Source organism: Morone saxatilis, unplaced genomic scaffold (genome assembly GCF_004916995.1).
Source record: "Morone saxatilis isolate NCDOM2014 unplaced genomic scaffold, NCSU_SB_2.0 Contig17, whole genome shotgun sequence".
Taxonomy (NCBI): domain Eukaryota; kingdom Metazoa; phylum Chordata; class Actinopteri; family Moronidae; genus Morone; species Morone saxatilis.
In genome coordinates, this window is record NW_023339729.1 from 14,851,428 (window position 1) to 14,864,359 (window position 12,932).

At 38.1% G+C, this 12,932-nt stretch overlaps 1 protein-coding gene and 1 long non-coding RNA gene across 2 annotated transcripts in view; one reads left to right on the forward strand and one right to left on the reverse strand.

Annotated features, from left to right (window-relative positions):
- stim2a (tromal interaction molecule 2a) overlaps positions 1–9,948 on the forward strand; it is a gene marked incomplete in the record, with an annotated part of 13,407 nt that extends 3,459 nt beyond the window's left edge. Inside the window, 11 exon segments of the mRNA XM_035659301.1 lie at positions 1,262–1,279; positions 2,639–2,750; positions 2,880–2,991; positions 3,117–3,232; positions 3,517–3,694; positions 3,789–3,966; positions 4,140–4,301; positions 4,466–4,566; positions 4,647–4,900; positions 6,223–6,415; positions 6,575–9,948. Coding sequence (XP_035515194.1) covers positions 1,262–1,279; positions 2,639–2,750; positions 2,880–2,991; positions 3,117–3,232; positions 3,517–3,694; positions 3,789–3,966; positions 4,140–4,301; positions 4,466–4,566; positions 4,647–4,900; positions 6,223–6,415; positions 6,575–8,036 — 2,886 coding nt within the window.
- Positions 9,949–11,565: 1,617 nt separating this feature from the next.
- Positions 11,566–12,589, reverse strand: LOC118327476. The gene is made up of 3 exons (XR_004796693.1): positions 12,196–12,589; positions 11,986–12,047; positions 11,566–11,799 (listed from the first exon to the last, which is right to left on the reverse strand). It is a non-coding gene; the product is annotated as an uncharacterized LOC118327476 (long non-coding RNA).
- Between the last annotated feature and the right edge of the window lie 343 nt (positions 12,590–12,932).

Here is a 12,932-nt window from a genome sequence, read left to right on the forward strand (position 1 = left end):
AAGAAGAGGAGAGTATGAGTTTAATATATTGAATAATATAGTTGAATCTAGTTTGGGGCAAGTAGAATGGATGGACATTTATAATTAAGATACAGATGGAGTGATAAGTGTTTTGAGTGGTAATGATGGATAGAGTTGTAATAAGTTGGAGTTGTATGATAGAGGCTTAGGTGTGTAAATTAGAGTTGTTCTCCTTTGCATGGCATACGCGCGCACTTGTGCTTGGCAGGCCTATCCATTGAAGTGGGTAGTTTTTTGAATAATGTGTAGTACTATATGGTGGATTCAAAATTATTATACATTTTATTTTGTTGCTTTGTTTTTGGAAAGAAAAAAAAAAAAATTGTTGGTAATGATTGAATAATATGATGGCATAGGGCCAAATTTGAAAAAGGAAAAAAGTAGTTCATATTTTTGTATATTAATACTATAAAGCAAACCATAAGTAGAGAGAGAATCAAATACATATAACAGTCGCACACATGGACCCCCCCCCATGGCCTGTAGAAAGAGCCTTATATAGCCTTTTTCTCAATTTTTGAGAAGACAGGATAGTTTATTCTTACACACTTACAACGCGTTTGTCTTTCATTTCTTGAAGGGTCCTTAAATAGTAGCATGGAAACGTGCAGTAGTGTTCAGTTTTATTGTTGCAATCTGAAGAACTTCTACTGCGTAGATCCACATAAATCTACACGACTGATATATAAATTAACAATTTGCGATGCACAAAAGGTTGTTTTGAAACGCTATTATTGCAGTTAATGAATACAAGAGAAGGAGGGAGACTTGCTAAGTGAATCATTTTTGCATTAATATAAAGGTATAAAATACAAGGATGAATGAGTAAAAACAATTGTCTTTTTCTTTTATAAGCCAAAAGAGTCACAACTTCTTTTCATATATGCCTGCAAATATTAGACATGCAGCTATTCTGCTTGTAATACAGATCAACAAACATTGTAATAGAGTTCTAGTACACACCTGTAATGAGTGTTCAGATAATTGGAGTGAGCGAAAATAATAAATAAAATGAAAGTGGATATCTCCTGGATAGTAAATAAATTAAATGATTGAAATAAGTGATCTGAAATATAATGTTCATACCCAATCGTGACTCACAATCTGTAGACCTCAATGTGGGTGTCCCACCATGATAGAGCAGAGGCCAGATTCGCTACAGCCTGGAGGCTCTGCGGAGGGGGCCCCCCAAAAAATCCCATCACTTATGTGACGATGACCAAGATGGGAGGGATCTGAGGTGGAGGAGAGTGTGGAGGTACGAAACTCACTCTTCATGAAATGTTTACCCCATTTTCTTAGCTGTTTTGAATCCTTGTTGGGAGGGTATTTTCTTGCATGCAAGAGACAGACCGGCTAAAGCAATGCAACAACAGGTGTCTTGGCTGGTGGAAGAGTCAAATGCTACTTCAAGGATAGCAACGGTATAACTTTGCTTTTGGCTCAGTGACAAAATTGGTTTGCACTAATAGAATACTGTAACACTGGTGACCTTCATATTTATACTTAAGGGTATAACTCCTCTGACTGTTCCCTGACTGCAGCTCCCCTTATACTTCAGCCAGTTTGTTATGGCTGTTACAACAACTTGACACTGCCTCCCTTTGATATATTTATCTCAAAACCAAAGAGAAAGGAAATATTTCAAATTGATCAACTTTCAGTTATTTGTTAATCCCATTAATTTCTTTTTAGTAGTAGTAAAAAGTAAAAAATAACACAGAAAAAATGAATACATGTTAATGGTGAAATGAATTCCTAAATGTAACAAAATTATTTTTCAAAGCAAGGTTTGATATATTTATCCACTGCTTTTTTGTAGACGTTTGATATATTACCAGTATTCCCTGGAGAAAGATATCTTGTATCTCAATGGGACCTTGCTGGCTAAACAAGAATAGTAGACCTCCAAAGCATACTTTTCTACAAAAGTAGAGGCAAACATTTTGTTAATGAGCCAAAAACAAAACACATTTTTCATTTTGTCAAGTAAAAATGTCTTTCCTCTCTGCACGTGTGTGTGAAGACATATTTACTAGATGTACATGCATGTTTGTGATTTTGTATATTCTGTTGCACATGTATTTTGGTGTTCAGTTTAAATTTCAGAATTTTGTCCAAGGAGTGTGTGTGTGTCTTGGTTGTATGTGACATTGGTAGTAAATCCTGAATTCTAGAATGCATTTGCCTTCCAGAATGCACCTCAGGGATACAGTATCCAGGGGCTCGGGTTGCGGTTGCCATAGAGATGTCAGGGGAGGGGCCTAGGCTCATAAGAACACAGCCACAAAATTCCTCTAGCCATCATATGAAGCTCCAGTTTACAGCCAAGGGCACATTCCAAGACACACACAAACACACACACACACGCGCTCTCGCAATCACTGAAGTTTGCAATACACACTCATGCTTCTGCATTCATTCTAAATAAAAGCACTCTCAAAACACCAACTCCTTATTCCTAAAGTACATAACACACTGCTCCACCCACCTAATTTACTTAAGACGGAGAATTCGTGCTCAGCTAATGTTATGCTCTTAAACCTTAAACTCTAACCTTGCTCTTAAACAAGTCTGTATTTTCACTTCTTCCTTTCATCCCTCTCCGTCTTTTCAGTTCATCATTGAAGACATGAAGCAGCAGCAGACCAACAAACACAGCAACCTGCACAGAGAAGACCAGCACATCACAATTGAGGAGCTCTGGAGGGGCTGGAAGTCGTCTGAAGGTGTGTGTGTGTGTGTGTATGTGTGCGTGTGTTTGTGTCCAACGAGGCCCAGCTCTACTTTGTCTTTCTATGTATATTTGTCTCACGTTTTGTCTCACTTTGTCTTTTTTTCCTTGTCTCATTAATCAGTACACAATTGGACTCAAGATGACGTGCTTCGCTGGCTGAAGGAGTTTGTTGAGTTGCCACAGTATGAGAGGAATTTTAAAGACTTTAGGGTCAATGGAAACACACTCCCCAGGTGAGAATATCCAATGACAATGCTGCCTCACTTGAGAGCTGTTGGTCAAGCACATCACTGTCAAAACAAGTCAGTTGTTAAGAGTCATATCAACACGCTGAACTGCCTATGACATATTCACGCAGGATTGCAGCTAATGAGCCTTCATTCCTGAGTGGCCATCTGAGGGTTCAGGACCAGAGAGACAAACAGAAGCTCAATATCAAAGCTCTGGATGTGGTCCTGTTTGGACCGCCTACACGTAAGAATAACTCCTCTCCCTCTTTTCCCTCCCTACTCTTATTTCTCTTTAATGTATCTATTCCTTTTGTTTGTGCATACCAACAAACTTTTCCAGTTTCCTAAGGTTTTTCCTGTATTTGAAGGAAAACTACTGACATGTTCCCATTAAAGCTCCTGTTTGTGTTTTTAGTTTACTCCATTTTGATAACTTTATGTTTAATTAAAATAGCTCTTTACAATCCCATCATTTATGATGTATTTACTATCCATGCACAATTAATAATTATTTTCAATCCACCATAGGTCCCCCTCATAACTACATGAAGGACCTCCTGCTAATTGTATCAGTGGTGATGGGAGTTGGAGGCTGTTGGTTTGCTCAGGCCCAAAACAAAGCCAGTAAAGTTCACATAGGCAAGATGATGAAAGATTTGGAAAGTCTGCAGAGGGCTGAACAGAGCCTCATAGAGCTGCAGGAACAGTGAGTATTCACTATTCAGTGTCTCTACCTCACAGTACATTATTGAATTGACTTTATTTTGTTTGATTGCACTAAAAACATTTCACTTTCTCAGACTGGAGCAAGCCCAGGAAGAAAAACGTAATGTTGCGGAGGAGAAACAGAATCTGGAGGAGAAGATGAGGGATGAGATCATCGGGGCACAGGAGGAGGCTCACCGTTTGCACAAGCTGAGGCAGGGAGCTGTTAGTGAGCTCAGCCGCCTCCGATATGCAGAGGAAGAACTGGAGCAGGTAGACACACTGCGTGCCATACAACTAGAGGACACAACTTTGCAAATGCTGCACTAGATGCATGTCATTCTTGCTATAGTTTGGATGATTTTAGGGAAATGAATAAAGCTTTAACTACAGTTTTATCTCTTCTGCACACTGAACTGAACATTTGACTGATGCTATCCACTCAGGTTCTTGGAGCACTGAAGCAGGCAGAGGAGGAAATGCATGCTAGCTGGACTGCCTCAGAGGCCCTCCAGCAGTGGCTGCAGCTGACGCATGAGGTAGAGCTCCAGTACTACAATGTCAAGAAGCAGAGTGCTGTACTACAGCTTGTCTCTGCCAAGGAAGAGGTAATTCAAGAAAAAGGGAGACACAAATGAACAGTGGTCAAGAGTATATTTAGAGTGACATGATGCATAATTGCAAAAAAAAAAAAGGCAAGGGGAATGTTTAGACACAGGTCTATGAATGCTGTATTTTTTATTAACTGACCTGCACCTACACTTCCTTGCAGGCAGAGAGGATTAAGAAGAAGAGGAGTTCTGTTCTGGGGACTCTCCATGTTGCCCACAGCTCCTCTCTAGACCAAGTTGACCACAAAATCCTGGAGGCAAAGTGAGTCACAAAATTACCTGTGCAAGATTTGTTAGTGTACTGTGTGACATATGTTACAAAGGTCTTTATATCTCCCAAAGGAATTCTCTGTCTGAAGTAACAGCCTGCCTTCGGGAACGCCTCCATCGCTGGCAGCAGATTGAGCGCCTCTGTGGGTTCCCCATCATTAGGAATCCTGGCCTAGCAAACCTCACTGCTCAGCTCTACTCAGATTCAGTTGCTCCAAGATTGCCCCGAGCGCCCCAGCCTTCTTGTTCATGCCACAGCTCCGTCCATGGATCTATAGAGGATCTGTTAGAAGAGTCTACTTCTCCAATCTTACAACAGATGCCAGGTAGGTAACAGAAACATTAGGTTAGGTGATTCTTTATTTGGATCCCCATGAGTGTCCATGAAGTGATCAGTCAGGTTCAGACCTAGTGACTGTGGAAGTCAAGGCATGTGATTCGTATCAAACTATTTAGTGACTCCATATCTTGTATGGGAAGATCTGCAACTGTTGTGTTTCTCCACTCATAACAGCATTTTGTTTTAATTTTTCATTAATTTGTATGTGCTGTACATATCCAAGGGATATGTTATATCAGTCAATACAAAGGAGTATTTAGTATTCAGTTTAGTGTTGATGCATTTTCAAAATCAACGTTGCAGTGCTGTGGTTGTGGTATATGCAGCTAAGACATGGCTCAGATAAAGTTGTTTTGTTTTAAATTCTCAAATATTCTTAATGTCACAATAAATTGAAAACAGAAATGTGGGATTGTCTCAAGTACCCTTCTCTTTTGGTGTTCTGAAAAATGATTTACTGTATTTGTGACAGTATCATACACAGTTCAGTAATGCAAAGTATACATAACTAAATAGCTCCTAAAAAGCTGCTCCAGTATTATTAGGGCCTAATCACACGAGCATTTACAATGGCAATATTTCATGGGGAAATAAATAAATTGCAATGGAACTGTGACATTTGCATTTGGTCACATGGCCAACGTTAATCCATACACATTTAATTCCATTTAGTTAATCTTTGACATGAAACTTGTACCACTGATCAATATCAAGCTATCTTGACAATGCTGACCATTGAAGGAATAGAGAGCCAGAGATTCCAAAATGGTAGCTATTACTAAGCTATTAAAACCTATTAGCTGTGTTGTCCCAGTATAAACTGCTCCACAGAAGAAACATTTTCAGACAGTTATGAACCAGAAGTCAATGGTACAAATACATCTTTAACAAAAAACTGTGTGAGCTTATTATTCTGTCAGTGGCCAAGCTAAGCTTGCTAACTTAAACTTAGCTAAGAGAGCTTCCTTTCCTTATTCAACAACTCTTTATAGGGTGCATAAACAGTACGGAAAATAAAAAGAAGCTTGAAAACCTACTGTGACTGAATAGCACTAGCATGTTCCCAGGCAGCTAGCATTTCAGTGGTTAGCTCACTAGCTACAGTAGTTGGCCAACAAGCCCTGTTCATAGTGTCTACATCACCAAGCTACTAGCGAGGAAGCACGGTCAAATATTGCTTTGACAGTTTCTGGTGTTTTAACCTTTAAGGTTGAAAACTAGGGTTACATATTTATTGCTACCACCATAACACTGTCTGTTATGTATGGTTTGATCAATTTTACTGGTTCATATTTGGCCTTCCTATAGTTCCAGTTCCACCACTGAAGTGCTCTCCTCAAACACGGGGATCCACCTTATGTCGGGCACGTCGTCCTGGCGTCATCACTCAACCACAGGCTGGCATGATCTCCCAGGACCCAGACCTTCTCATCCCCATCCGAGCCCCATACCCTTGCTTTGATGAGGAAAAGGAACTCTTCCTGAAAACTTTAAAGAAACAGTATGTCTCCCTTTCCACAGCTTTTAGAGACCAATTTGTTTTTACGCACTGCTCATACTTAGCTACCATTGTTAATTCAGTCATTGATCATACCTTCCTTCTTTTTTTTCTTCCTTCTTGTCCCTTCCTTCCCTTAATATTCCTATCCCTTACTAATAGAGACTCCCAAGAGATGTTTTCAGACACAGAATATATGGCTTCACCTCCTCTCAGTAAAATGTTCTCATGTCCCACTGTTGACACTTCCTCTCAAAAGGTCTATGATGATGAAACTGAGCTGCTTTCAGACAGCTACATTACAAAGCATTTGAGCAAAGAAGCAGAAGCTGTGGTTGAATCTCCAGTTCGCAAGATTTCTGTACAAGAACTTGAATCTTCTCTGGAAAACCCTTCTTTGAAGATGTCCAAAGAAGATAGAGAGCCTTTGATAGAGGCTACATCAAGGATAATATCCAGAGACAGGAGTGAAGTTCCCTTGAATGTTGCAGTTAAAAAGGGGCATTCCAATGAGTTGGATGCAGACTCTCCAGCCAGGAAAGTAGAGAGAGATACAATAGGGGATTTGATGGACAGTGCTTCAAGGAATATATACAGAGAAAGAAGTGATTTACCTCTGGATGTGAGAAAGATTCTTTGGAATGAATTAGAAGCAACAACAGATGTGGCACCTAGGAAGATATCAAGAGATATGATGGGGGCTTCAATGGACAATGCCTCAAGAAGGATGATACGAGATGATGAGTGTCAGTTTGACTCAGTATCAAGAAGGATAACAAGAGATTCAACGGGAATGTCCCTAGACACAGGTTCTAGAAAGCTTACATGGAATAAAGGAGAATGCCAGCTTGATTCCTCTGTGAGGGCATTAGCAATGGACAAAATGGTTGAGACCACTAGAACACCACAAAGAAAGATCTCTAGAGATGAGCTGGAATATTGTACGGATACTACTTCCATAAGGATGTTACCCAGAGAGAAATTTGAAGCACTAATGGATAACTCATCCTCTACAGAGAAGCAAGAGTTTGGTTTAGACCCATCAACAAGTAGGAGGATACTGAGAGATGAACTTGAGATGTCTTCTGGTTCTCTCAGAAGGAGAATACCAAGAATGCTAAGAGATGAGATGGACAGTTCCATAGACACTCCCACAGGAAAAATCCCCAGGGATAGAGTTGACCTTACAATGGAAATACCTAAACAATCAATAATGAGGGAGGAGTTGGGATCATCCGAATCAAGTTCATCTCCAGGTCGAATTGGACAGCCAGACCTTATGGTAACCTCCCAGGGGCCATGGAAGTCATCATCAGACTTTTTTGCTGTTGGTCCCTTGAGCCAGCTCGTTTATGATGGAATCCTTGAAAAGTCCTGCAACTCCATGGCTACGACCCCAACCAGCCTCTTTGCCTCAACACCCAACCTTCCCCAGGGCAGGCTGTTAGCAGAGGTAGAGCCACAAATGTCACCACCAAGGATTCCCTTCTCATCTCCTCCATCACCCGGTGACAAGCACAAGAATAAGGAAAAGAGCAAGAAATCATTAAAGCTTAAAAATCTTTTTAAAAAGAAAAGTGAGTCAACTCCTGATAAGGTTCAAAGTGGTCTTCAGAAACTCTGACAATGAGCTTAGAATATTGTCTTTTTTTTATTGTTAACATTTTATTGAATAAGAGAAAAAGTAGTTAGACCTCATTGAAGAATTGAAGATATTTTTTAGTGAAAAGTTTTACAAAGCATAATCTTACCTAAAGCTGGACATTTACAGCCAGCAGTGTCTAGAATGATGAAACAGAGTAAGAAAAAACAAAGAACATATTGATGTTCCCATTCTCTGACTTTGATTTTAAAGGCACTGACAGAATCACAACACATACTTGAAAGTCAAGAAAATACAGTACATTCGGACACATAAGTTAGTTGCATAATGTGAGATCAATATGACTGTCAGTGGAAATATTTGCAGTTGATTTTTTTTATGTATTTAAGTCTTATGTAGACATATGGTTGATACCATATATTATTTTAGATGTAATTTTTTTGAGACTTTAGTAGAAAACTAATATATTATTTTCTGAGAGAAATGTAGCTTAATTTAGGAATGTCCCAATCATACCTTCCCCTATTTCCAATTTGAGGCCTGTGGTATTGAGTATGAAACAGTTTATCCTGACGTTGTTGTTACCTCTTCCATACACACAGCTTGTGCACAGTGCACACATCAAAATTTGTAAGACAATTTAAATCAATTTAATTTTGCCAATAAGCTTCTGTGAATAACACGGCCCTACACTTAAACACTATTTACTGCCAGAGTTAGAACACTCACTGGTTTTAACTGTGTGGGGGTCATCTGGAAAAACATGTCAAGTATTCCCAAGGGTTCAATCAGGATTTAGCATTTCACATTTACACCAGAATCTGACGACAGTTGTGGGTAGTTTGATCCTAAAATGATTAAACAACACCTACACAGCCTTGATGAAGCAGATTGGAGTTTTTAGGCTCAGACTCTTAATAAATAATACCTAAGGATTTTTTTTGCTTAACTTTATATTTGGGTGCTGCTTACTTAGTCTCGACTATTAATTGTTACTCAGGATTGATTTAGGATTTGAAAGTTTTCAGGGGCCTTAAATATGTGTGGCAGTTTAATAGTTCTGCACTAGAAAATATAGCCTGTCCAATAGTGTTTTGTATATTCATGTAGAGGTGTGTCAATGTGGATCTGTTGTAGCAGGAAGCTACAGATCTAAATCTCTAGAACTATTAAAAGTTCAAATGCCATTTTTAATCATCAGCACTTTTAAGATGTTGCTGAAGTAGACACAATATATATATATATTAATGACAGTGTTCCCTGATTCACGTTTCGTAACTGAGATTGCTAGCTACTTTCTATTTATATTGTGCACTCTACCATTCACTTGTCGGTACCTCGATCACAGCTGTGGGCATTTTTAACCCAAAGAACAAACAAATAACCCACAGGTTTGGAAATGTGTTAAACCTAATATAGCCATTATTGATCCATTCAATAAAGGATCTGTCCTGATCTTTATCCTATGAATCGGGACAACCCAAGTTTAATTAAAAAAATGTATTCCCAAATGCTCATGAACAGTTTGTTTGCAAACTGTTTTTTATTTATTTATTTATGAGGAAATAAGAAATGTTTGCATTTAAATGCATATTTTGAATGCTTGAATTGTTGATGTTTGTGGAGGATTTACTTATATTGTTTACAGGCATACAGTCAGTACCTTAAGTAGTTTATTTGAATTAAAATAATTCAGAAGTTTTTACTTGATTTAAAAATGTGCTTATTGGAATTTTTTCATGTGATTACTGTATTTGTTAAGTAAGGAATCTATGGCTAAAATGTTTTCCCTTGTCTTAGACAAGAACAAGCACTGAATGGTATTATGAATGTAATGTTAAATGATGATATAGGAAATAAACATGGTGAAGTTTTGAAAAAGGAAATATTGTGCATTGTTCTACAATAAAGAACTTACCATTGACAACATAAATTCTCTCAATCCTTTGTGAAAGAAATTTAAAACTTAAAAAACTCTTGAATATGATCTGAATGCATTATAAATTATCCCATGTATATGATTTATAGCCTGCACTCAAAATGCAAAGCTACATGCAAAAATGGCTTGGCTGTTGCCAGTATAATACAATAAGTTAGAATTAGGCTACAACAAAACACTTACCACAGTCAACTGATGAATCTTGTTTTTAAGGTTGTCCAGCACTAAAAGGGGCGGCTGGCATTTTATTATAATGCCTTTACTTAAGCAAACTATATCCCAATATAAATCCCAGCAGCCACCTTTCCTCTCCTCGCAGTTAATGTTTGAGGGTTACTGTCCTGTCTGACGTTTGAGCTGAATTGAACCTTCCTGTGCAGTAATTAAACTTAATGGGTAATGTTATACATTTAAAAAGAAGAACTGATTTAGACCCCTTAAATATTCAATAAGCAGTGCTGACTAAGACAGCTTTCATATACATTATATATATTTCTTATTTAAAATAACATAAGCAGTTATTTTTAAGGTAATCAGTAACATTTAGAAGAAGCCCATTAGAAAAAACATTGCATTTTATTAATTAGGTTGTCACAAATAACACAATAATGTTGACTGGACTGTTGAAGAGTCTCCTCTACGGGTATTTACCCAGCATCTCCACTAGAGGGCAGGAGAGTTCCCAACTGCAGTCACTGTACTCTTCAATTCAACCATTGTATTGGGATTTTTAAATTATGGTCTGTATGTAACATATCAGTAAACACAGTGAGGCTGTGCACCAACACGTTCAACAGGCCACTAATCTGCAGCTTCAATCTACAATCATGTGAGGGGCTGTCTGTCACTGTGGGTTTCCTGTAAGCTTTACTGATCACATAAAGCACATGGTGTGGTCGGAATTAGCTTAATTGTGCACTCTGTTATCCTTTAACTTTAACTGTAACTTTTAGGAATCATAGCATAAGTACATAAAGAGCAGAAATATGTAAAAAACAACAAGCATTTATAACCACTGTGGTTCATGTTGTTGACAGCGTGGACATTGTTCACAATAAAGGTTATCTGATGCCTGCTTTTTTAGATTTGATCAGCAGTGAGTAAGTAATTCACCCACATCATTCTTTCCTGTGTTGGCTATGAGAGAAAATGTCTATTAATGGATTTATGGTCAATAAAGCTTTTTCTCCTGACATGCTGTGGATCTTCCTGGATCTTTATGCTGTGGAAACTGAACTGCTATAAATATTACCACAGAGCATCTCTCTGTGCCAAGGGGACTATCGGATATATATGTATATATACATTTAGCACACAGTTTACACATGAGAATTCAGCAAGTGTGTGGTACTAAAATGTAATAATGACAAGAGGCAATTATATTTAGAAATCTGTGTAAAACATTTAATACTTTCTATGTGTAAAACAGTATAACTCACTCTTATTACTTGATATTTGCTCAAAATAAAAACAAGATGTAAATAAACTTGAACACAGGTCTAAAAGTTACCATAAGAAAAGTATTTTTCAAGCAGGCTGTGAAAATGTATAAGGCAGAAAAATAGATTGTTGTTGCCTGGTTGATGAGCCTGATCAACAAACCATGTGCAACAGGCCCCACAAATCAGGCGCTCGCTCACCTTGCAGCAGTGTCTTAAACCACAGGACGTTACCTACATACAACAACTGGCCTGAAAAACAAGAGGAAAGGACAACTGGTCCTGAATTTGAACAATTTGAATTTCAACTCATTTCATTCTGTGTGCCTGTGCGCTCCATTCTCTGTTGTTGTGTTTATTCTTCCTTAGCCCGAAACACAACTCGTGTTGAATACACATCTTCATCCTGAGAGACAATGGGACATATATTATTAGAATTATTATAATGAAAGGTGTATTGCTCTGCTATTATATTGTGACTGTGATACATTAAGACAACTACAAAGAAGGAGAAATAGCAGCTAAAAGTGTGAAGTGTGGATGAAAACTTATAAAGATGATATAAAATTCCCAAATTCCTACAATTCATTACCTTATTCCAACTTGTTTGTGCCCAGGTGTCAGGTCTTTTCTGGAGAATTTGACATTCTTTGTCTGCAAAAATGAATGCAGCATCATCACAAAGTAGCACCCAACTGCACACAAGCAAATATAGTGATAATGACAGCTTCCATAAATGTCTGAATAATTGTTTTAATTTAAAGTAAAACAGGGACAATTATTAGGAAGCAACACTAGGTACCTGCTTTCTGACAGAAGTGATGAATCAGAATAAAGGAGAGGAAGGAGGAGAGGATCATGAGGGCTGGAGTGAACGCCATCATCCAGGACACAGTAGGCACAAGGTTTGAGATGCACCCACTGGAGTCGAGGCTGGAATCTGTATTAATTACGCATATAATATGATAATATTATTGTATAGGGTTCCAGTCTCTCTCTCTCTCTCTCTCTCTCTCTCTCTCTCTCTCTGTGCTGTTAGCCGAGATACAGAAAAAGGAAAAGGCTGACAAGTAGCCTACATAGTGGGTAGGAATACAACACGAGTAAAATTAAAAGAAAGACAATAAATAAATAAATGAAAAAATAAAGAAAGGAAAGAGTGAGGAGAGAGAGTGAAGAAAAAAAGGAGGAGGCACTGCATGATGCCCCATGTCTATTTATTATTATTATTATTATTATTATTATTTAATTTTTCGCTTTTTTTTACTGTGGTTGTTTTCTATTGGTGTAGTGACATCCTGGGCATTGATGTTTCCTCCGTGAACTTTTGATAACACATACCATCAGATGAGCATTGAGCCTGGCAATAGCTGTAGTTTCTTTGCAGTCCGTACAGTATATTTGGTCAGAGTGATTACATGATGAAATAAACATGGAAATAAAATAGATTTTTATACAGTGTAGGGCTGCATCCATGTCTTACAATCATGACAGAAGACTTAGAAAAAAAGAGTCCTTTGCAGCTGTGTAGCTTGTTGC